Raw genomic sequence first — 23688 nt, 5'->3', positions numbered from 1 at the left:
CATAAGCATGACCCCGAGCTTCCGGTCACTTTAAACTCCCACTCCCGCCTCTTGCACTGTTCCAATGAAGCTCGAGGAACAGCACCTCATCTTTCTATCAGGCACCTTACAGCCTTCTGGACTCAACCTCGAGTTCAGCAATTTCAGACCATAACCTCTGCCCCTACTCTGCCAGTCCCACTTACACCTCTTCTAGACTCATCTTGTGTTTCTTTACTTGTCCCACTGCCATCTCCTTTTGCTTTGTACAATCATACCATGTGTCATTTAATCTGTCCTGTCTTCCACCCTATCACAAACCTTCCCTTTTGTTTTTCCCTCTCACCCCCACCGCCCTCCCCCCCTCTCCCTGCCTCTGCACTTGCTTAAAACCTGTTACATCTCTAACTTTTTCCAGTTCTGATGAAAGGTCATCGACCCGAAACATTAACTCTGTTTCTCTCCACAGATGCAGCCTGACCTGCTGATTTTTCCAGCATTTCCGGTTTTTATTGTCGTTTTGTATTACTGTATTATGCTTTACAATATAATTATACGCACTCCCATGTTTTTGAACGGGAAAAAAATAAACAAAGGCAACCTTCATAAGCATACAAACATCATTCTAGGGTTTTATAAACAGAGTCTAAATCAAGGAAATGGATCCACAAAAAGTTTCCCAATTAAATGGCAACATGCAGTAGGACAGGAACACAATTCTTTAGATAATAGCTCTGCCCCAGATTTGCACAAATGATTTAAATTTTTATAGTTTAAACCAGGAAATTAAAGAATTCTTTAAATCACATGACACGTTCCGTACAGACCTAATTCATGGTTTGTTTCATTTCACCGGTGAAAGGTGACCCTGAACACAATACTGCTTTTAAGTGACAATTATATTGATTTCTCGCCACTTCATATTTTTCTTAACTATATATGACCACTGGAACATCTCAAAAGGTTTGATTTTTTTCATGCCATTAACAAGATAACTTGTTTTGGTGATATTCTATTCCCTCCATTTAAACTTTCTAACCGACATTTAAAAAAAGGTTGATATAACTGCAAAAACTGTCACAAAAAAACCTCTCAAGGTTTTGCGTGAAAACAAATTACAAATGACTGTTGATTTTGTACCATACCACAAAATTAGCACATACATATATAAAGATCATAACAATTAGCAAAATAATGGCACAGGAGGACCAAGGTAACTGTGTTCTGGACTGAAGACTTTTCGTTCCACGACACAATTAAACAGGTTTGGCTGCATTAAAAAATTGAAAGACTAGCGTTAAGTTTTTAGCGATTCGATTCACCAGATACTTCTTTTGTGCCTGACACCAAAGATCTAAACAATCAATCAGTTACTCTAAAACCTGGAGTGTGACTTTAAATGCACAGTAACTGCTGTTGCCTTGGGGCCAATAGAAACCCTGTTACTTTAACGAGCTCAATAAATGAATATGCACCTGCAATATTCCCATAGTCTTTGGATGCAACGTGATAACTTTATGACCACGTAGCTTAGACTATAAATGATTCAACAAGTTTATTGAAAACAATTAGCAGAAAATCAATAGCAGATTTCACTTGATTACAGAACTTTTAACTTCTATCTCCAGAACAGTGGACTCGACACTGGAGTAAAACTAAACCCAAGTCCAATATCGATAATATAAATTATACCTGGTTTCATCTACCAACAATTTCCTCTCTACTACAATGCGCTAAGAACAGCGCACACTGCTTGTTCATAACTAAGATATAGGAAATCAAAAAAAATGCTTCCATAGTTAAACAAACCTGATCAAATTAGTGATTGCTCCCTGAACACCACCTAGACATTGGACCCAAGTCCATTTGCAATCAATTTACCTTCAATTAACTGATTCCAGGACAAAGCAAGCAATCAGTGTTTAAGTGGTTTCTAATTGCTTTGCAAAAACGTATTCATGGTGCAATAATGCCTTTGAAGTGACATTTTGAACACCAAGCAGAAAGTCCTTTCCAACCTAGAGAAAAAACAAGGCAGTAAAGGCACACAGGCATCTCCCAGATTCAAAAGCAAGGAGCCACATCTCAAATAGATACTAAAGATTTTATGATTCAGCATCTGATAGAACTTCTAACCACCTCAACTAGCTTATGCATTCTAAATATGAACTCAATGTTCCCCACTAATTTCTCTGCATAGCTCCTGGTTTGCCTTATTTACAAATTTGCATCAAAATAATTAAATAAAACAGAAGCATTACCCTCAGTCTTTCTTTAATTTCCAAATTCCAAATTGTTCCCCCCCCCTCTCCTCACTGTTCATGGATTACAGGTAATTAATCTCCCTCCCCTCAATTTGATAAGTCTCTACAGTCCCAAGCAGCGAGTAAACAGATCCCCTCTCTCTGCAGATTGAATAGCCTGCACACATCCACTGCCAAAACACACAATCAGTAATAGCTAGGCACTGGAGTTTAATCAGTACCCCAGCAAGAAGTCAGTACTTTCAGTAGTGCAAGAGAAAACCAGGAAGAAAAATCATAGGATTGAATTTCAACATATATGTATTTTTAACTAGGTATAATGCATATTTTCCATGTGTGCCTATTCCTTTAAAAAAAATGCAAACACATGAACAAAAGGAAGAGTTGCCATCTTTACATTAGTTCCATAAGCCCTGAAAGAGAGTCTGCTGGCAGCTGGCAATGTTTAAAAGAGAAGTAAAATATTAAACTTTCGCCATTCATTTTGCTATTTATTTCTGACTTCGAATAATCTGAATCCTGGAATAATCTAATTCCTTATCAATCTGAAATCCATCAAGATTTAAATGGTTTCAACTAATTTGGCTGGCCGAAATAATATGGATTTATGCATGCAGGTCCCAAAGTGAACAGAGACTTTCAGTCAGTCAGTCACTAAATCGTGAGCAGTCTTGGTACTTGAACAATGCAAGTGTAAACTTTGAAATTCTGCACCCCAGTGGTTCAGATCAGCTAAATAAACTCAAACTAAGGAACCAAACCAATTACCTTTCTGTGCTGTACGGCTCAACTACTCACTGGCTTAACCAGCTGTGCCATTGAGGGAACCCCATAGTATAATTTTTGAAATGCAATATATCAATAGACCGTCTTTGTTATAATTTCTATTCCCCCCCCCCCCCCCCCAAACAATACTTTTTCAGGGTAGCTTCACAAATATGCTACCTGGTCATCCGCACGAATGGCGCGCAGTTTCATAATCAGTTGGAATCGTAGGAAGTTATTGGTTCCCATTGACTGCAGCTCCAACAATTTACAAAGGGCTACAAGCTGAGGTCGAGTTAAGTTGTCCAGCGTGAGCTCATCCTCAAACAGTTTAGAAAAACGCATGATCTCCTCATTACTGGGCCTCTCTCCAGAATCGCGAATCTGACAAGAAACAAAATCACATTTTCAAGCTTTATAATTTTAAAAAAATTTGAAAAACAAGTTATCTCCTCCCCCATGGTTATAGAAATAAAAACAAAAAAAGGGAGTTTGTCGTCACCCAAAAATGATGAAAAGTCTTTCCCCATAGCCCTAAATTATTAATCTCAAGATGCTATGCATTTCCAGCATTTCATTTTTTTCAGATTTTCAGCATCTGCATTTTTCTTTCTAAGATAGTGTTATAGGGCATGCCTTACTTCCTGTTTATAAACTTTATAACAAGCTTGTTTTAATAAGTGCACATACACCCGTTCTGATTAACATTTTAGGAGCTCCCTGATGGCCTTATGGGTAAATGCACGTCATGCCGTAGCACCAAAACATAATGACCCTGGGTTGATTTCAAGCAAGAGGGCACCAGTCTGGGTACAAGAGGGGAACGTTAAGGTGCTCATTCTTGATCACAATCCACTTGTGCCTGATGGATAAACACACTTACATAGATGTCAACTGAAGAGGATTGGCCTCGTCATTCATAACCCCGCCAGATGTAGTGCACTCATTAAGTGGTTGGAAAGTTTGTAAAAAGAGGCACGCCCTATATCATTACACAAGATAAAAATAGTCTGTGCGTACTCACTGTATAGACTCATGGATGATGACTAGCCAGTTGGGTGAGGTACTAGAGGACAATGTTCCCTGTAATTATTGCATTGAAAAGCCAGCAAACCAGCTGCACAGGATCCCTGAAGCGTTGTGCAGCTTAAAAGGAACATTGCCAGAGGTGCCAGTTTACTACTTCCAAAATGCAAAAAATTTATAGGTGCGAGTTCAGCATTTAAATTGCTGCCGAGACCAAGAAATGCCTGGGACTTCGGTTTAAAACAAAACTTCTAAGAGGAATTGTCACAGATAAGCAATAAATCAAGTAACTTGCCTCAATCTACTTTGATGAACTTTATTTTTCTACAGACAGTTATACTTCCACAAACTAAAAACAATTAAACAAAAATCCACAAAGCGGAAAATGTTACAGCCATTGTGCTTCCTCCCAACTGTCCCACTCCCAAAGGCAGTGATTAATATGGGGTATAGCTCCACGGGCATCAACACCCAACAAGGGCCATTCTCCAGACAGCATGGCAGGATACATGAAGAGCATCACAATTGTGCCCGATTCCGTCCTTGTATGCAAACACATGCTTGTACTTTCTAACAATCAGTGGATAACAAATCAGAAGCATTGATCCAAGGATATGGAGGCCAGTTATAGTGCTGCTGCCTCAGAACTGTTCAAAGCACTTGCTTTTAAGAGAAGTAAAATAGACAACAAAGCCAATTTAAAAAATGAAAATTTTAGGTTATAAAATTCTGACAGGACTGGACTGACTAGATGCAGGAAGGCTGTTTCCGATGGTCGGGGAGTCCAGAACCAAGGGTCACAGTCTAAGGATAAGGGGTAGGCCATTTAGGACAGAGATGAGGAGGAATTTCTTCACCCAGAGTGGTGAACCTGCGGAATTCTCTACCACAGAAGGCAGTAGAGGCCAGTTCATTAAATATATTCAAGAAGGAGTTGGATATATTTCTTAAGGCTAAAGGGATCAAGGGGTATGGGGAGAAGTCAGGGACAGGGTACTGAATTTGGATGATCAGCCATGATCTCATTGAATAGCGGAGCAGGCTCGAGGGGCCGAATGGCCTACTCCTGCTCCTATCTTCTATGTTTCTAGATAACTCTTGCACTTGTGAATTGAGCAATGACAATTATCCTGGTGTGCAATTGGAGCTTAAAGGTTACCTTCTGGAAGAATGTAGAAAAGTCCTTTGTGACATCTCCTTTGGCTGCTTTATTTCTCAGGGCAATCTCTTCAATTGTATCTTGAAGAAATTTTGCCATTTCAAGCTTCAATCTCAGCTCCTTTTTCAACCTTTCCTCCTATACAAAAAGGAAATTATTGGTTTTAAAACACATCTAGAAGTTTCAACAAGGACATTTTTACTACCTTGTTTAATTTTTAATGACAACACAAATTTATAGGTTACTTGCCACGTTTCAGCAATCGATTGAAGCTTTTCTGCTCTTTAAATTCAAATGAGCCTTTCAGCAGTTTTCTCTAACTAAAACAGAGAGAGGTGGTTCTATTCTCTCGAGGAGATACCTCTTACCCTCAGTTACGCAGGGTGCTGCAGTTGCATTGTAAAATGCAGCTTCAAATGTCACTACAACTCCTAGCATTTAAAGCAGATAAAATGTTTGATATTGAGATAGCAGCAGAAAATAAGATTTAGATTCAATGTGAATATTTTAAGTCGAAATGTATGGGGCAAAACTAGGAGCCCCTAATAATCCAGTGATTTTGTCGAGTGAATAGCTGAGCTATACAGAGCAGAAAAGGTTGCACATTTGTGCTGAACTAGCTTATCTCAGTAGCATGCTACAGTGCTGAAACTTGGGGGGGGGGGGGGGGGGGGTGGTGGCGGTGAAGATAGCCAGGCTCGCTGATCTTGATCACAATCAAGTGAGCTGGGTAGAATTGGATCAGGCTTGGCGACAATATCCCACTGCTCAAATACCATGCCATTAGTCACAGTCAAGGCTCACACGTGACTATCAGACACTTGGGCAACATATAGCAAAACAACTGGCTCCTGTGGAACTGTATTCAAGCAAGGGGGAAAACGGACAGAAAATGATTACACAGCATCATGGAAAAAAAGTAACAATGTTTTGAGTATTACAGGGAGAAAAAATATGTTTCACTGATTTTAGAGGAAGCTGTTACAATGTTGGCCGTTGCAACAAAGGTCCAATTTGGATTTGCAAGTGTGTTCCATTGTGGTTCCTATGTAAAGAACATCAACAATACACTTGTAAAGAAATGGGTGTGTGTGTGTGGCAGGCCAGCCAGCAGATTTATTATAAAAATCAGTTCATTTCTCCACCACCATCTCTTTCATAAAAATGGGGGGGGGAAAAAGACCAAGCTTCACATTTGAGGCTCACTTTTAAAGCTTCAATTGTAGCTATAATGATAGAGTTGAACAATTAGACAAAATGCTAGGACTTCCTAATTCTTCAAAACGACACGTCTTTTTTGAATTTTGCATAATGTATTAACCGGCTCCAGTTACTTTAATTTCAGAGTTCTTAGACAAAATACTAGAGCTTCCTAATTGTGGGTTCAAGTTCCACTCCAGGGATTTGAGCACAGAAAGCTAGGCTGACACTCCAGTGCAGTGCTGAGGGAGTGCTGCACTGTTGGAATTGCCGTCTTTCGGAGGAGATGTTAAACCGAGGCCCTGTCTGCTCCCTCAGGTGGACGTAAAAAGATCCCATGGCACTATTTCAAAGAGGAGTAAGGGAGTTATCCCCGGTGTCCTGGCCAATATTTATCCCTTAACCAACATAAAAAACAGATTATCTGGTCATTTTCACATTGCTGTTGAGAGAGCTTGCTGTGTGCAAATTGGCAGCCACGTTTCCCATATTACAACAGTGACTCCACTTCAAAAGTACTTTGTTGGCTGTAAAGCGCTTTGTGGTCGTGAAAGCCGCTATATAAATTGCAAGTCTGTCTGTCTGTAATAATTCTGCGATTAAAATAACTATGGTCCAGCTTGAGCAGGTTAACATTACAGAAAATTAAGACAAGCATAGCTTTTGAAGATTAAAATATTTTAAAAACAGAATTCTTATACATACTCACCTTCTTTGACTTTGTCTCAAAGGTTGAAGGAAGCATATTAGGGAAAAGTTTAAGAACAACAGGAAGAAGAAACTCCATGAATGGAACGATTATGAAAACCAGGAAGGGCAGCAGGCGAAAGAGGTCAGCACATGTTCTCAGAAACTGTTAGAGGGGGTGAAAAAAAGGTGAATTTCAAAAACATTTCCTTTATTTTATTTATTAAAAAAAATCTTTCTAACAATTAATCAGAACTATGAAAGTAAGAAGCATACTTAATTATGTTTCAGCTGATTAAAACTTGAATTGATCCACTATCGGTAAAGTGTAGTGGTTATGTTACTGGACTAGTAATTCAGAGGCCAACACTACTAAAACTTGAACTGATCCATTGCATCAGTGAAAGAGATAGATACAGCACAAAAGGAGGCCATTCAGCCCACCGTACCTATGCCAGCTCTTTCGTAGAGCTATCCAAATTAATCCCACTCTCTTGCCCTTTCCCCAAAGCCCTACTTCTCTGGTTCATTTGTCATTACTGGAACAGTAGCATAGTAGTTATGTTACTGGACTAGCAATCCAGTGAGCTGGACTAATGATCCAGAGACGTGAGTTCAAATCCCACCACTGGGGAATTTAAATTCAGTTAATTAAATAATTCTGAAATAAAAAGCTAGCATCAGTACTGGTGACCATGAAACTATCTGGTTCACTAATGTCCTTTAGTGAAAGGAAATCTGCTGTCCTTACCTGATCTGGCCTATGTGAGACTCCAGTGGCTGACTCTTAACCGCCCTCTGAAATGGCCTAGCAAGCCACTCAGTTGTAACAAACCGCTACGAAAAAGAATAAGAATAAAACCAGATGGACCACTCCACACCGGCTACGGACATGACAATGGCACACCCAGCCCAGTCGACCCTGCAAAGTCCTCCTCACAAACATCTGGGGACTTGTGTCAAAATTGGGAGAGCTGTCGCACAGACTAGTCAAACAACAGCCTGAGAGTCATACTCTCAGAATCATACCTTTCAGCCAATGTCCCAGACTCCTCCATCACCACTCCTGGGTATGTCAGAGGTGGCGGCACAGTAGTATACAGTTGGGGGGGGGGGGTAGGTCCTGGGAGTCCTCAACATTAACACCGGACCCCATGAAGTCTCATGGCTTCAGGTCAAGCATGGGCAAGGAAACCTCCCATTGATTACCACCTACCGCCCTCCCTCAGCTGATGAATCAATACTCCATGTTGAGCACCACTTGGAAGAAGCACTGAGAGTAGCAAGGGCACAGAATGTACTCTGGGTGGGGGACTTCAATGTCCATCACCAAGAGTGGCTCGTTAGCACCATTACTGACTGAGTTGGCCGAGTCCTGAAGGACATAGTTGCCAGTCTGGGCCTGCGACAGGTGGTGAGAGAACCAACACGAGGGGAGAAACCTACTTGACCTTGCCCTCACCATCAACATGTCGCAGTTGCATCTGTCCATGACAGCATTGGTAGCAGTGACCACCACACAATCATTGTGGAGACAAAGACCCGTCTTCACCCTCCATTGTGTTGTGTGGCACTACCACCATGCTAAATGGGATAGATTCAGAACAGATCTAGCAGCTCAAAACTGGGCATCCATGAGGTGCAGTGGGCCATCATCAGCAGCAGAATTGTATTACACTACAATCTGTAACCTCATGGCCCAGCATATCCCTCACTCTACCATTACCATCAAGCCAGGGGACCAACCCTGGTTCAATAAGGAGTGCGGAAGAGCATGCCAGGAGCAGCACCAGGCGTACTTAAAAATGAGGTGCCAACCTGGGGAAGCTCTAACAGGGCTACATGCTGCTTCCACTGTTTAGCATGCATGCTATAGACAGAGCTAAGTGATCCTACAATCAACTGATCAGATCAAAGCTCTGCAGTCCTGCCACATACAGTCATGAATGGTGGTGGACCATTAAACAACTAACAGGAGGAGGCTCCATGAATATCCCCATTCTCAATGATGGCGGAGCCCATCAAGTGAGTGCAAAAGACTGAAGCGTTTGCAACCATCATCAGCCAGAAGTGCCGAGTGGATGATCCATCTCGGCCTCCTCCCGAGGGCCCCACCATCACAGGAGCCAGTCTTCAGCCAATTCGATTCACTCCATGTGATATCAAGAAACAGCTGAGTGCACTGGATACTGCAAAGGCTATGGGCCCCAACATCATCCCGGCTGTCGTGCTGAAGACTTGTGTTCCAGAACTAGCCACGCCTCTAGCCAAGCTGTTCCAATACAGCTACAATGTTGGCATCTATCCAACAATGTGGAAAACTGCCCAGGTATGTACTGTCCACAAAAAACAGGACAAATCCAATCCGTCCAATTAACACCATATCAATCTACTCTCAATCATCAGCAAAGTGATGGAAGGTGTCGTCGACAGTGCATTCAAGCGGCACTTACTCACCAATAACCTGCTCACCGATGCTCAATTTGGGTTCCGCCAGGACCACTCATTACAGCCTTGGTCCAAACATGGACAAAAGAGCTGAATTCCAGAGGTGAGGCAAGAGTGACTGCCCTCGACATCAAGGCAGCATTTGAGAGAGTCTGGCATCAAGGAGCCCTAGTAGTACAATTTGCCAATTTTACTGGATATTTTTAGAACATTAATAATGCAAATAATTCAGGCATGTTACCTATGTTTGTAACTTTGGACACTTTTTAAACATGTACGTAAACGCACAAAGTTTGGTGAATAAGGTTGGTGAGCTACAAGCACAATTAGCCGTGTGGTAATGTAATGTGGCAATAACGGAAAACGTGGCTTAAAAACGGTGAGGACTGGGCACTTAATATTCAAGGGTACAAGGTGTTCAGAAAAGATAGGGAAGGACATAAGGGAGGTGGGGTGGCAGTGCTGATTAAGGAAGACATTGTAGTGTTGGAAAGGGAGGATTTGTTGAGGGGACAAGGACAGAATCCATTTGGTTAGAGTTGAGGAGCAAAAAGGGTATGATCACGCTGTTGGGGTATTCTACAGGCCTCCAAATAGTGAGAGGAAGGTCGAGGAGCAAATTTGCAGGGAAATTGCAGAGATGTGCAAGAGCTAGAGTGGTGATAATGGGGGAATTTAATTACCCAAATATCGATTGGGATAATGCTAGGGTAAAGGGACAGGAGGTGGAGGAATTTCTGAAATATGTTCTGGAGAATTTCCTTGACCAGTATGTTCTTGGCCCAACTAGGAAGGAGGCATTTCTGGATCTGGTGCTGGGGAATGAGGTCGATCAGGTGTGTGTGGGAGAACACAGAGGACTAGGGGGACACAGATTTAAGGTTTGGGGCAAAAGATACAGGGGGAATGCGAGGTAAAACTAGTTTGCTCAGCGAGTGGTGATGACCTGGAATTCGCTGCCAACGGAAGTGGTGGAAGTGGAGACACTCAATGTTTTTAAGGGGAGACTGGATAGGCACTTGAGGGAAATAAAACTTGCAGGGCTATGGATACAGAGCGGGGGAATGGGACTGGCTGGATTGCTCTAGAGAGCCAGCACGGACTCGATGGGCTGAATGGCCTCCTTCTGTGCTGTTATGACTCTAAAACTGACGTCAATGGGAATCGGGGGAAAACTCTCTACTGGCTGGAATCATACCTAGCACAATGGAAGATGTGGTTGTTGGAAGTCAATCATCATAGCCCCAGGACATCGCTGCAGGTGTTCCTCAGGGCAGTGTCCTAGGCCCAACCATCTTCAGCTGCTTCATCAATGAACTTCCCTCCATCATAAAGGTCAGAAGTGGGGATGAGCGCTGATGACTGCACAGTGTTCAGTGCCATTCACAACTCCTCAAATAACGAAGCAGTCCATACCCACATGCAAGACCTGGACTACATTCAGGCTTTGGCTGATAAATGGCAAGTAACATTTGCGCCACACAAGTGCCAGGCAATGACCATCTCCAACAAGCGAGAGTCTAACCACCACCCCATGACATTCAACGGTATTACCATCGCCGAATTCCCCACCATCAACATCCTGGGGGTCGCCATTGACCAGAAACTTAACTGGACCAGCCACAAATACTGTGGCAACAAGAGGTCAGAGGCTAGATATTCTGTGGCGAGTGTCTCATCTCCCGACTCCCCAAAGCCTTTCCACCATCTACAAGTAAGGAGTGTGATGGAATACTCTCCACTTGCCTGGAGAGTGCAGTTCCAACAACACTCAAGAAGCTCGACACCATCCAGGACAAAGCAGCCCGCTTGATTGGCACCCCATCCATCACCTTAAACATTCACTCCCTCCAGCAGTAGCGCACCCTGGCTGCAGTGTGTACCATCTACAATTGCACTGCAGCAACTTGTCAAGGCTTCTTCGGCAGCACCTCCCAAATCTGCGACTGCCTCCACCTAGAAGGACGAGGGCAGCAGGCGCATGGGAACACTACCACCTCCAAGTTCCCTTCCAAGTCACACACCAGCCTGACGTAGAAGTATATCACCGATCCTTCATCATCACTGGGTCAAAATCCTGGAACTCCCTCCCTAACAGCACTGTGCGAGTGCCTTCACCACACTGACTGCAGCGGTTCAAGGCGGCAGCTCACCACCACCTTCTCAAGGGCAATAAATGCTGGCCTTGTCAGTGACACCCACATCCGGTGAACAAATATTTTTTTTAAATGACCATAAATCTGTGTCCTCTGGTTACTGACCCTTCTGCCACTGGAAACTGTTTCTCCTTATTTACTCTATCAAAACTTTTCAAGATTTTGAATACTTCTATCAAATCTCATAACCTTCTCTGCTCCAAGGCTAAGAACCTCATCTTCTCTCGTCACTCTGCATAACTGAAGTCCTACATCCCTGGTACCATTCTAGTAAATCTCCTCTGCACCCTCTCAAAGGTGGATGCATTCTTCCTAAAGTGTGGTGCCTAAATTGGACAGAATACTCCAGCTGGGACCTAACCAGTGATTTTAAAAGGTTCAGCATAACTTCCTTGATTTTGTACTCCATGTCGCTGTTTATAAAGCCAAGGATCCTGTATACTTTTCATATGAACCGCCTTCTCAACTTGTCCTGCCATCTTCAAAGATTTGTGTATGTACAACCCGAGGTCGCTCTGTTCCCGCATCCCCTTTATAATTGTACCACTTACTTTATATTGCCGCGCCTCATTCTTCCCACCAAAAAGCATCACTTGACTGCATTAAATTTCATCTGCAATGTGTCTGCCTATTTCACCAGTCTGTCTAGGTCCTCCTGAAGTCTGTTATTGGCCTCCTCACTGTTTACTACATTTCTGTGTTTGTATTCACACTGCCACTTTAATCTCATGGGCTTCAATTTTCTAATAAGTCTATTATGTGGTACTTTATCAAACATCTTTTGAAATTCCATATACACATCAACCGCACCATCTTCATCAACCCTCTGTTACTTCAAAGAACCCAAATCAAGTTGCCTTTAACAAATCCGTGCTGGCTTTAATGCATAGTTTTCCAAGTGCCAATTAATTTTGTCCCTGAGTTGTCTCAAAGTTTCCCCACCACTGATGTTAGGCTGGCTGGCCTGTAGTTGCCGGGTTTATCCCTCTTCCCTTTTTTTGAACAGGTGTAACATTTGCAATCCTCTAGTCCTCTGGCACCACTTGCATATCCAAGGAGGATTGAAAGATTGTGGCCAGATCCTCCGCTATATCCACCCTTATGTCCCTAGCAGGCATCCAATCCGGACCGGGTTACTTTTCTACTTTGAGCGCTACCAACCTTTTAAGTACCTTCTCTCTATCTATTTTTATCCTATCCAATTTCTCTACTACCTCCTCCTTCACTGTCACATTGGCAGCATCCTTTTCTTTAGTGAAAACAGATGCAAGTACTCATTTAATACCTCACTCATGCCCTCTGCTTCCACAAGATCATCTCCTTTTTGGTCCCTAATCAGCCCCACACTTCCTTTGACTACCCTTTTACTATTGATTAGGTTTATAAAATACCTTTGGGTTCCCTTTTATGTTACCTGCTAATCTATTCTCATATACATTCTCTTTGCTCTTCTTCAGTTCTCCTCTGTACTTTCGGTATTCAGCTTGGTTCTCTGCTGTATTATGAGTCTGACACTTACCATAAGCCTCCTTTTTCGGTTTCATTTTAATCTCTATCTTTAGTCATCCAGGGAGCTCTAGCTGTGGATGCCCTCCTTTCCCCCTTGTGGCAATGTGTCTCGTCTGTACCCAACCATCTATTCTTTGAAGGCCTGACAATCTACAATTCCAATCCGCCTGGGCCAGATCCCCTTTTAACTCACTGAAATTAGTCCTCCTCCAGTTGAGTATTTTCACATTTGATTATTCCTTGTCCTTTTCCATAACTATTCTAAACCTAATGATAGTGATCACTGTTTCCCAAATGCTCCCCCACTGAAACATGCTCCATTTTATTTCCCAGAAATAGATCCAGCACTGCTTCCTTCCTCATTGGGCTAGAAACATACTGATTAAGTTCTCTTGTAAAAGATTTCAAGAATTCCTCCTCCTCTTTGCCGTTAACATGTGTTACTTTCCAAGTCTATATTAGGATATAGTTAACACTACTCTTATGGTTCTTGCGCCTTTCTGACATGTGCTCCTTTATCTCCTTCCCACTATTTGGTGACTAGAGTATACACCCAGCAGCATCATTGTTCTTTAATTCTAACCAAATAGATTCGGTTTTTGAACCTTCAAGTACATCATCCCTTTCCAGTGCTGTAACAGTGGGCTCGAATTTCCAAGCCCCGTGGAGGCAGGAGTAGTGGGAAAATTGCAGAATCGGGGGGCAGGAACCCATCCCGCCCCCAACCCGCCTCCGTGCCAATGTCCCAGGAGGCGGGTATCCGACCTGTGCTGGGAGCCACCTCCCCGAGGCGGGAAGGGGATTAGTGCCAATTAACTGCCTCTAATCCCTATTTTTAGCCCTGAAGTGTGGGTTTCCCAAAAGCTCCGAACCACGTCAAGTTAGTGAGGTGGACCGTCGGTCTGAAGGCGTTGGAGGAGTCGAGATGTCCGTTGTGCAGGTGAGTGATGGGTGCATGTATGCAGCGGTAAGTGTGTGAGGTAAGTGTAAAATGTTTTAAGAAGTTTTACTTACCTTTACTTTCTCCTGCAGGCTTCCTGCCTTCAGTTCTCGGGAGTCCCTCAGTTCACTGGCACAGAAAGCAGAATGGCCGCTGAACTGTCAAAAGTTGCAGCATTCTGCTTTCTGGTCTGGAGAGATCTCTGAGTCCGAGTAGAAGGACTCAAGTTACAAGACAGATTGTCAGTGTTTGACAGCATAAAAGCTCTTGACAGATGAAATGTCAATCAATGACGTCACCAGTAACCAGGTGTCCCTTAATTGGCCTGCTGAGCCCGCTGGGCAGGCTCAACAAGGTCAATCAAGGGAAAATAGCATGGGTTGGCCACAAGTCGATGGAGGCGGGACTACAACCCAAAAAGTGGGCGTCCTGCCTCCATCACGTCCCCATTGACAAAATCCAGCCCAGTATCTTTGATCAATACTGCCACCACCCCACCCCCCGACACCACCTTTTTTCCCTTATCTATTTTTCTTGAATACTTTGTAGCCAGGAATATGAAGTTCCTAATCCTCCCCTTTGTTTGAGCCAGGTCTCCATTATTGCCACTATCATAATCCCATGTGGCAATTTGTACCTGCAGCTCACCAACCTTATTTACTATACTCTGCATTTACGCACATGCACTCCAAACCCATCCTCATCTGCCTTGCATTTCCCCCCCGTCTAAATCCCTCCCATTTCTGAACTACTCTTTATTCTAATGCAGTTTGTCTCTCCCAATCCTCTGTGCACCTTGTTTCTCCTCTCTAATGCTTCATCCTGGACTAACATAAGAGGGTATGGTAGTATAGTGGCTGTGTTACTGGATTAATAATAAAGAAAACGAGTTCAAATCCTATCCTGACAATTTGAGAATTTGAATTCAGGTTTTTCTTATAAATCTGGAAATAAAAAGCCCACTTTAATTAAAGTGACTGTGAAGCTGTCGGGTTGCCATAAAAACCCAATTGGATCAATAATGTCTATTAGGGAAGTAAATCTTACCCGGTCTGTCCGATGCGACTCCAGTCCCACACCAATGTGGTTGACTCTTAACTGCCCACTGAAGTGGCCTAGCAAGCCTCTCAGTTGCACCAAACTGCTACATAGAAACATAGAAGATAGGAGCAGGAGTAGGCCATTCAGCCCTTCGAGCCTGCTCCGCCATTCAATGAGATCATGGCTGATCATCCAAATTCAGTACCCTGTCCCTGCCTTCTCCCCATATCCCTTGATCCCTTTAGCCTTAAGAAATATATCCAACTCTTTCTTGAATATATTTAATGAACTGGCCTCCACCGCCCTCTGTGGCAGAGAATGCCACAGGTTCACCACTCTCTGGGTGAAGAAATTCCTCCTCATTTCTGTCCTAAATGGCTTACCCCTTATCCTTAGACTATGACCCCTGGTTCTGGACTCCCCGGCCATCAGAAACATCCTTCCTGCATCTAGTCTGTCCAGGCCTGACAGAATTTTATAGGTTTCGATGAGATCCCCTCTCAATCTTCTAAACTCCAGTGAGTATAAGCCCAATCGACACAATCTCTCCTCATACGTCATTCCTGCCATCCCAGGTATCAGCCTGGTAAATCTTCGCTGCACTCCTTCCATGGCAAGAACGTCCTTCCTCAAATAGGATGACCAAAATTGCACACAATACTCAAGGTGTGGTCTCACCAAGGCCCTGTACAACTGCAGCAAGACATCCTTGTTCTTGTACTCGAACCCTCTTGCTACGAAGGCCAACACACCATTTGTCTTCTTAACCGCCTGCTGCACCTGCATGCTTACCTTCAGCGACTGGTGCACAAGAACACCCAGGTCTCTTTGCACTTCCCCTTCTCCCAATCTATTGCCATTCAAATAATAATCTGCCTTCCTGTTTTTGCCACCAAAGTGGATAACCTCACATTTATCCACATTATAGTGCATTTGCCATGTTTCTGCCCAATCACCCAACCTGTCCAAATCGTACTGGAGTTTCACGACATCCTCCTCACAGCATACCCTCCCGCCCAGCTTTGTGTCGTCTGCAAATTTGGAGATATTACATCCAATTCCCTCGTCCAGATCATTAATATATATTGTGAACAGCTGGGGTCCTAGGACCGATCCTTGCGGTACCCCACTAGTCACTGCCTGCCACTCGGAAAACGACCCGTTTATTCCAACTCTGCTTTCCGTCCGCCAACCAGTTCTCTATCCAAGTCAATACCTTGCCCCGAATCCCATGTGCCTTAATTTTGCACGCTAATCTCTTATGCGGGACCTTATCGAAAGCCTTCTGAAAGTCCAAATACACCACACCCACTCGTTCTCCCTTATCTATTTTACCAGTTACATCCTCAAAAAATTCCAGTAGATTAGTCAAGCATGATTTACCTTTTGTAAATCCATGTTGACTTTGTCCGATCCTGTCACTGCTTTCCAAGTGCTCTGCTATTACATCTTTTATAATGGACTCTAGCATTTTCCCCACTACCGATGTCAAGCTTACCGGTCTATAATTCCCCGCCTTTTCTCTACCACCTTTTTTGAATAGTGGGGTAACATTAGCTACCCGCCAATCCATGGGTACCATTACAGAGTCTATCGAGTTCTGGAAGGTGACCAGCAATGCATCTACTATTTCTAGGGCCACTTCCTTAAGTACCCTGGGATGTAGATTATCAGGCCCTGGGGATTTATCAGCCTTCAGTCCCATCAATTTTCCTAACACCATTTCCCTACAAATACTGATTTCTTTCAGTTCCACCCTTCCATCAGACCCAATGTGCCCCGGCATCTCTGGGAGGTTATTTGTGTCACAGAATCACAGAATCCCCACAGTGCAGATAGAGGCCATTTCGGCCCATCGAGCCTGCACCGACACATATCCCACCCTATCCCCGTAACCCCACGTATTTAATCCCCTAACACTAAGGGTCAATTTATCATAGCCAAATCAACCTAACCCGCACATCTTTGGACTGTGGGAGGAAACCGGAGCACCCGGAGGAAACCCACGCAGACACAGGGAGAATGTGCAAACTCCACACAGTCGCCCGAGGCCAGATTTGAACCCGGGTCCCTGGCGCTGTGAGGCAAGTGTGCTAACCACTATGCCACCGTGTCCTCCTTTGTGAAGACAGAACCAAAATATGTATTTCGTTGGTCTGCCATTTCTTTGTTCCCTATTATAAATTCCCCCAATTCTGACTGCAAGTGACCTACGCTTGACTTCACCAATCTTTTTCTCTTCATATATCTACAAAAGCTTTAACAGTCAGTTTTTATGTTCCCTGCAGCTTACTCTCATATTCTATTTTCCCTTTCTTAATTAATCCCTTTGTCCTCCTTTGTTGAATCAAGAGACCCGCCACCACCTTCTTGGGGCAACTAGGGATGAGCAATAAATTCCAGTCATGCCAGCGATGCTCACATCCCAATAATGAAGAAGTGGGCCCAACAAATGGATTTAAATGGCACATAAATAGAATACTGCTTTGGCAAAAGTTTAAATGAACAGTAGTCCTCTTTAAAAGCCAGAAAGCCACTCCTGACCAACTACGAGCAAGGTGCAGGTCTTAAATCATTGAATCTTTCATCAAAACTCAGTCAACCTTAATGTGAGTCCTGATTAAACAATGACGGGCACTTGGAGAGGTTTAAGCTAATTAAGGAGAGCCAACACGGATTTGTAAAAGGCAGGTCGTGTTTGACTAATCTAATTAAATTTTTTGATGAAGTAACAGAGAAGATTGATGAAGGGATGGCAGTGGATGTTGTCTACATGGATTTTCGGAAGGCGTTTGACAAAGTACCACATAGAAGGCTGGTTAACAAAATTGAGGCTCATGGAACAGGTGGGTCAGTGGCAGCTTGGATAAGGAATTGGCATAAGGACAGAAAACAGTGAGTTGTGGTAAATGGCTGTTTTTCAGACTGGAGGATGGTAGACAGTGGTGTTCCCCAAGGGTCAGTGCTGGGGCCACTGCTTAAATGGCCTGGATATTGGAATACAGAGTAGAATTTCTAAATTTGCCTAGGACACCAAACTTGGGGGTGTGGCAAACGGTGAGAATGATACCAATCAACTGCAACAGGACATAGAAAGGCTAGCAGAATGGGCAGGCAAGTGGCAGATGGAATTTAATAGAGAGAAGTGTGAGGTGATGCATTTTGGCAGAAGGAACAGGGAGAGGCAATATACACTTAATGGCACAGTTATAAAGAGTGTGCAGGGACAGAGGGACCTGGGAGTTAATGTGCATAGGTCCCTGAAGGTGGCAGGACATATTGAGAGAGTGGTTAGTAAAGCATATGGGATCTTGGGCTTCATAAATAGAGGTATTGAGTACAAAAAGAGAGAAGTTATGCTGAACCTTTATAAAGCACTGGTTAGGCCACAACTGGAGTATTGCGTCCAGTTTTGGTCACCATACTTTAGGAAGGATGTGAAGGCACGAGAGGGTGCAGAGGAGATTGACCAGAATGGTTCCGGGGATGGGGGATCTTAGCTACAAGGACAGGTTGGAGAAGCTGGATTTATTTCCATTAGAGCAAAGGAGTTTGAGGGGCGATTTGATAAAGGTGTACAAGGTTATGATGGGTTTGGATAGGCTAGACGGGGAAAGGCTGTTCCCACTAGTTAATGGTACAAGGGCTAGGGGCACAAATTTAAGGTTTGGGGCAAGAGATACAGGGGGGACGTGAGGACAAACTTTTTTTACGCAGCAAGTGGTGAGGACCTGGAACTCACTGGTCGGCAGAAGTAGTGGAAGTGGAGACCGGATAGGCACTTGAGGGAAATAAACTTGCTGGGTTACAGGGATCGAGCAGGGGAATGGGACTGACTGGATTGCTCTACAGAGAGCTGGCACGGACTTGATGGGCCAGATGGCTTCCTCCTGTGCCGTTATGACTCCGTTTTCTCCATAGGTACTTTTACTTTGATATAGTGACATCAATAACAATAAGTCTACTCTTAACACATTCCATAATATATTAAACAATCCAATAATCCCAACAGTACATGGTCCATCTTTTGCTAGGTCCTGTAAGTGGAAGCTGGAGGCACAGACAGAAATTCCTTTTCCCCACTGGCCCTCCAATAGGTCCAATAATACCCAGTGGTACGTGATGCAGGTAAATAAAGTGGAGAGTTATTCTCAGAGGTCGCAGGTTTTGATTGTCAGTCCTTTGAAGCTTGAGCAAAAAAGACTGAAAGTGGTTTGTGTGCTCTCCTGCTTAGCTGTTGTCAGATACCATTTCAGGCATTTATTCAACTCACAAAGGACTGCCTTTGTTTAAAATCAGACGGTGATCAGTAGCAGAAATCAGTTTGGATTTCAGGTTTTGTAGCTCCAAAGTTTGAGGTTTTCTGAATAAAAAACTTTCAAGCTTGAATACACAAATGAAAAAAGTGGCCATTTTACCAATTAACGTTAATGTAGGTGAAACTACCTGGAACATACAAAGACCCATTCAGTGAGAGGAGGCTTTTGGCTGAAATTTTTCAATAGCACTGACATTTATTTTGCTAGATCAATTGTTCTGGAAAGGTCATTTTCCCTTCTCGAAGGAGGAGAAACCACCCTGAATGGCAAACATCTACCGCCCTCCTCCCTTCATCTGGTGTTGCATGTCAGAATTTCCAGTGATCATTTCTGCTGTATGGTCACAGTTTAACAGCTGTAACTTCACATGCTATAAAAGACTGGATTTATGATTTACATAAAGTCTACTTTGCTTCATTCAAATTATGAAAAAAATCCATGGTGTTTTATTAAAATTACTTAATTCAAATGACTGGATAGTTCAAGATCCCCTCCTTGAGCCAAAAGTAATTTTGAAATAACATGTCCAAGTATTTTAATAGCAAATGTGTTCTGTGGTTTATAAAAGAATGACTTTCAACAGCAATTAGTGGTTCACAAAGCATTCAATAGAGCTTTCCACGCACACTGTATACACTGCTTAAACAAAATATGTTGGATTCCAAAGCTAAGACCTACTTTCTGGCAAAAACATTTTAAAAAGGCATTTCCCTATACATAGGCACATTTCCCATGATGTTCTAGACCGCTTTTAATTATTATTTCAAAATAAAATGTTGAGCATAAGGTAATAAAAACAAAGCACATTCTTACTAGAAACTCTGTTAGTTTCTAACTAGAGCATTTGGTGATCTGTGATGCAACACATTAACTTTCATCACTGTTCTCGCTCCCTCATCAGCAGCTTTCATTGCACTCACCATCAGGCCACAAGCAAAACAAAAGGGCATACGCAGAAACTCATGGCACAGAACATGCTCGTTTTGTATAGAATTTTATTTTCTGCCCGTTAACCTGAGCAGAGAAATCACAGAGCAGAGAAATCACAATATAATTACTGAACTGCTAGAAATTCTGGCTTGTTGTGTGTAACAATGCAGTTTTCTACAATATACATGCTTACAAAGAAACAATATGCTAATGTATATTAACCCCTTTCAGGCCTCCACAACGCACTTAATCTATACTTCACTCATGTCCTGTAATTTATTTTGGAATTACACTAGGCACACTGTTCTCGAGCAATCAGCTACTAATTATTGTGATTTAGTCTCTATAAATATCAGAATTCTTAAAGCTTCAGTGCGAAATTCATAGCTGCTCTTACTTATACTGCTGTTTTGCTGTCCCTCAGGCCCCACCAAAGTTAACAGCAGGGACTGTAACATTTTTTGTCTCCATTTCCCGGCAGCAGCCAGCCAGATTGAGAGGCTGAGAAGGTCGCAGCCGGGGAGCAGAGAGGAGGGAGGGAGAGAGAGATCGTGGGTTGGAGGCTGTGGATCGATCGGAGGGCCAGACGTATGAAGGGACCCGGAGGCAGTATCGGAAGGGTCAGGTTGGTGGAAGATAGTGGCTGGGGGGTGGTGGGGGGAAAAAGAGAGAGCAGGTAAATGGAAAGACACTTAGCTGCTGGATTCAACAGTCCACCCCTCCCTTTAGCTGCCAGGTTGAAATTTAAAATGCAGATTAAATCTGAGACACGCAGCCTCATTATAATATTTAAATGACCAACCCGCCTCCTGGGAGTGGATTGGTCACCCACATCCCTCCCCACCCAGCTTCCATTAAAACTGGAGGTGGGTAGGCTGTGTTTGAGATTTTTAACATTTCTACATCTCACCCGACCCAAACCCACCCGTTTTTGGGGGTTGACATTTTCACCAATGTTTCTGTACTGATCACCAATCTTCCTCTGAGCTGGTCATTGTAGCCATGATACTACATGCTGCTGTGAAAGAAGAGCAACATTGGATTGTGAGAAGCATCTCCTGGCAAACCATATCCTGCAATACAGCCTCGAGAGATCGAGAAACTGATTGAAAACAGGGAGGGATCTTTCGAGACTGAGAAACAAATGATATTCTGGAGATTTAATTAGTTTAATATGAATATTTATAAAGTAATGTTTGTTGAAAACCTCAAATTGTATTGAACTAGTTGTGACATGTTCATTTTTTAATCTTGTATCTCAGACCAGTTTGTTCATCAATACTCAACTCTCATTCTTTAAAACAGATTACTGGATCTCCAATGGCATGCTCATAGTCAGGGATCTGGAGCACAGCTGCGATGTTTAGCTTCTAACATCCTGTCCCCTTTATGGCCACTGCTCTAAACAAGCAAATCCAAGGATAATACCAGGTTCTAAATTGCCATGGAACAGTTTGCAAATTTCAGAACCCAGCCCAATGATTTGCATTCTTCACATATAAAAATGTATTTTGTGCAGGTATATATCCTCCACTCTGAAATTATTTCAAAGCTGAAATCTTATTGAGGTTCAGATAATGGTTATGACCTCAAGCAGCACTCAGTTTATGACAACCTAAACCTTCAAACAACATGGTTCTACAAGTCGTGACATCACAATAACATCACACAATCTATGTAATTTCTCTACTACTTTTAACTGTCACTAGTATTGGGTTTCTCCATTTACAACCACAACATTTCAAGCTTTGCAGCGCTGGAAATTATGCCAGTTGTTGGAAATAAGACAGCTGCATTCAATGCAGGTCTTGGAGCTGGGTTCTGCCATCAATCAACACCAAAGGGAAGATCACCAAGAAGCAAGGCCTTATTAGCACACAGGTACTAAAACACACAGCAAACAAACGCCTCGAGGCAAAGCCAGTCATGGTAACACTAAAAGGGTTCCTAGAAAAGTAAGGCAATGGCTAAATGAAAACATCTGTACAGCTTCAGGTCACTGCAATGCAGATGGTCTTGGGAGGTGGTCTGTGCATGCTTGTCCAAGTGGCAGACAAACAAGTGGACTTGACCTCCTCAGTCCAACTCTATCTGGGGAGTGGAGATGCACAAGAAAATACTATCTACTGCCCAAGTTGCTCACCTATTTATTAATGATTATTAAAATGAGTGAGAAAGAAACAGCTGTTTACATTGAGTAAATATCTTCCATCCATCTGCATAAAAGTTTAATGCCCTTTGCAAATTAATTGAGGTACTACCTTTCAATGGTGGGATAAAAAGAGGTGGCAGATATATCTACTGTACCAGGATTTGCCAAGGCAAAATTTAGAAATATTTAACTGGAGAATGGTTTCACCCCTGTGCCAGACATGGCAAGATGGGTCAACCAACTTGGAGTAGAAGCCCAGTTAAACCTGATGGATTATTTGCGCAGAAAGTTAATCTAATATATTTGGTGTGATTCCAAATGCATTTGTAGTCATCTCAGGAATAAAAAGTCTTTCCTCGGGCATCAATTTGTTCTGACTCGCATCTACACAATCATGAGGTTTCCCCTAAAGGAGGGATTGGTCATATTTCATTTGCACTAGCAAGAATTCAAAGAGCTTGGGGAACCAGATACAGCCCATCAGCTCTGAATGCGCAGAACAAAGTTTTCTAAATTACTTCTGTTGTAATCCGTGTAGAGGATGTCAACTGCAATCACCAAAAATGAGTAGCGCAAACACTGTCGATTAAGGCATCCTTGCTTGCCACAGGACATACTGGTGGCTGGAACATCATTTGAAAAGCAATCCATAAAAGGCTCAGCTAAAGGCAAAGAAAACTTCTAAAATGGAAGCTCTTCCCCCATGTCCTTCTCCTTCCCGAGAACATGGGAAACTGTATGCCCTTCTGCAAAGTATCCACGAATCTTTCGAAAGGAAATTGGATATATACTTGAAAAGGAAAACTTTGCAAGGCTATACAACAGTGATGTATAACAGTACGCAAAAGTTACAGGGGACCACTGCTCTAAAGGATTTGGATAAATACTTGAAGGGAAAAAATTTACAGGGCTATGGGAAAAGAGCAGGGAGTGGGATTAATTGGATAGCTCTTACAATGGCCCCCTTCTGTGCTGTATGATTCGATGAGTCTTAGGTGACTCAATCACCCTTGCCTTGGCCAACAATGGAACTCCACTGGAACCTCTGTGCCCATACTACAGTCAACATAATCTTAAAGCTGATCATCTGCTGCTGCAGGTTTTCACTGACTA

At 43.0% G+C, this 23688-nt stretch overlaps 1 protein-coding gene across 6 annotated transcripts in view; it reads right to left on the bottom strand.

The window, feature by feature from the left end:
• The window catches only part of letm1 (leucine zipper-EF-hand containing transmembrane protein 1), a 98146-nt gene that overhangs the window by 47363 nt on the left and 27095 nt on the right, over positions 1-23688 (bottom strand). For all 6 annotated transcript variants that reach the window (XM_085975415.1, XM_085975414.1, XM_085975416.1 and 3 more), the window contains 3 exons: positions 7103-7246; positions 5194-5331; positions 3189-3392 (listed from right to left, as the gene is read on the bottom strand). In XM_085975415.1, coding sequence (XP_085831541.1) covers positions 3189-3392; positions 5194-5331; positions 7103-7246 — 486 coding nt within the window. The remainder of the gene's footprint in view (positions 1-3188; positions 3393-5193; positions 5332-7102; positions 7247-23688) is intronic.

This window comes from Somniosus microcephalus, chromosome 2, assembly GCF_052327205.1.
Source record: "Somniosus microcephalus isolate GS21.2 chromosome 2, FLI_Smic_1.0, whole genome shotgun sequence".
NCBI lineage: Eukaryota > Metazoa > Chordata > Chondrichthyes > Squaliformes > Somniosidae > Somniosus > Somniosus microcephalus.
Note: the sequence above shows the minus strand (reverse complement) of the source record. Positions and strands in the feature narration are given on the sequence as shown.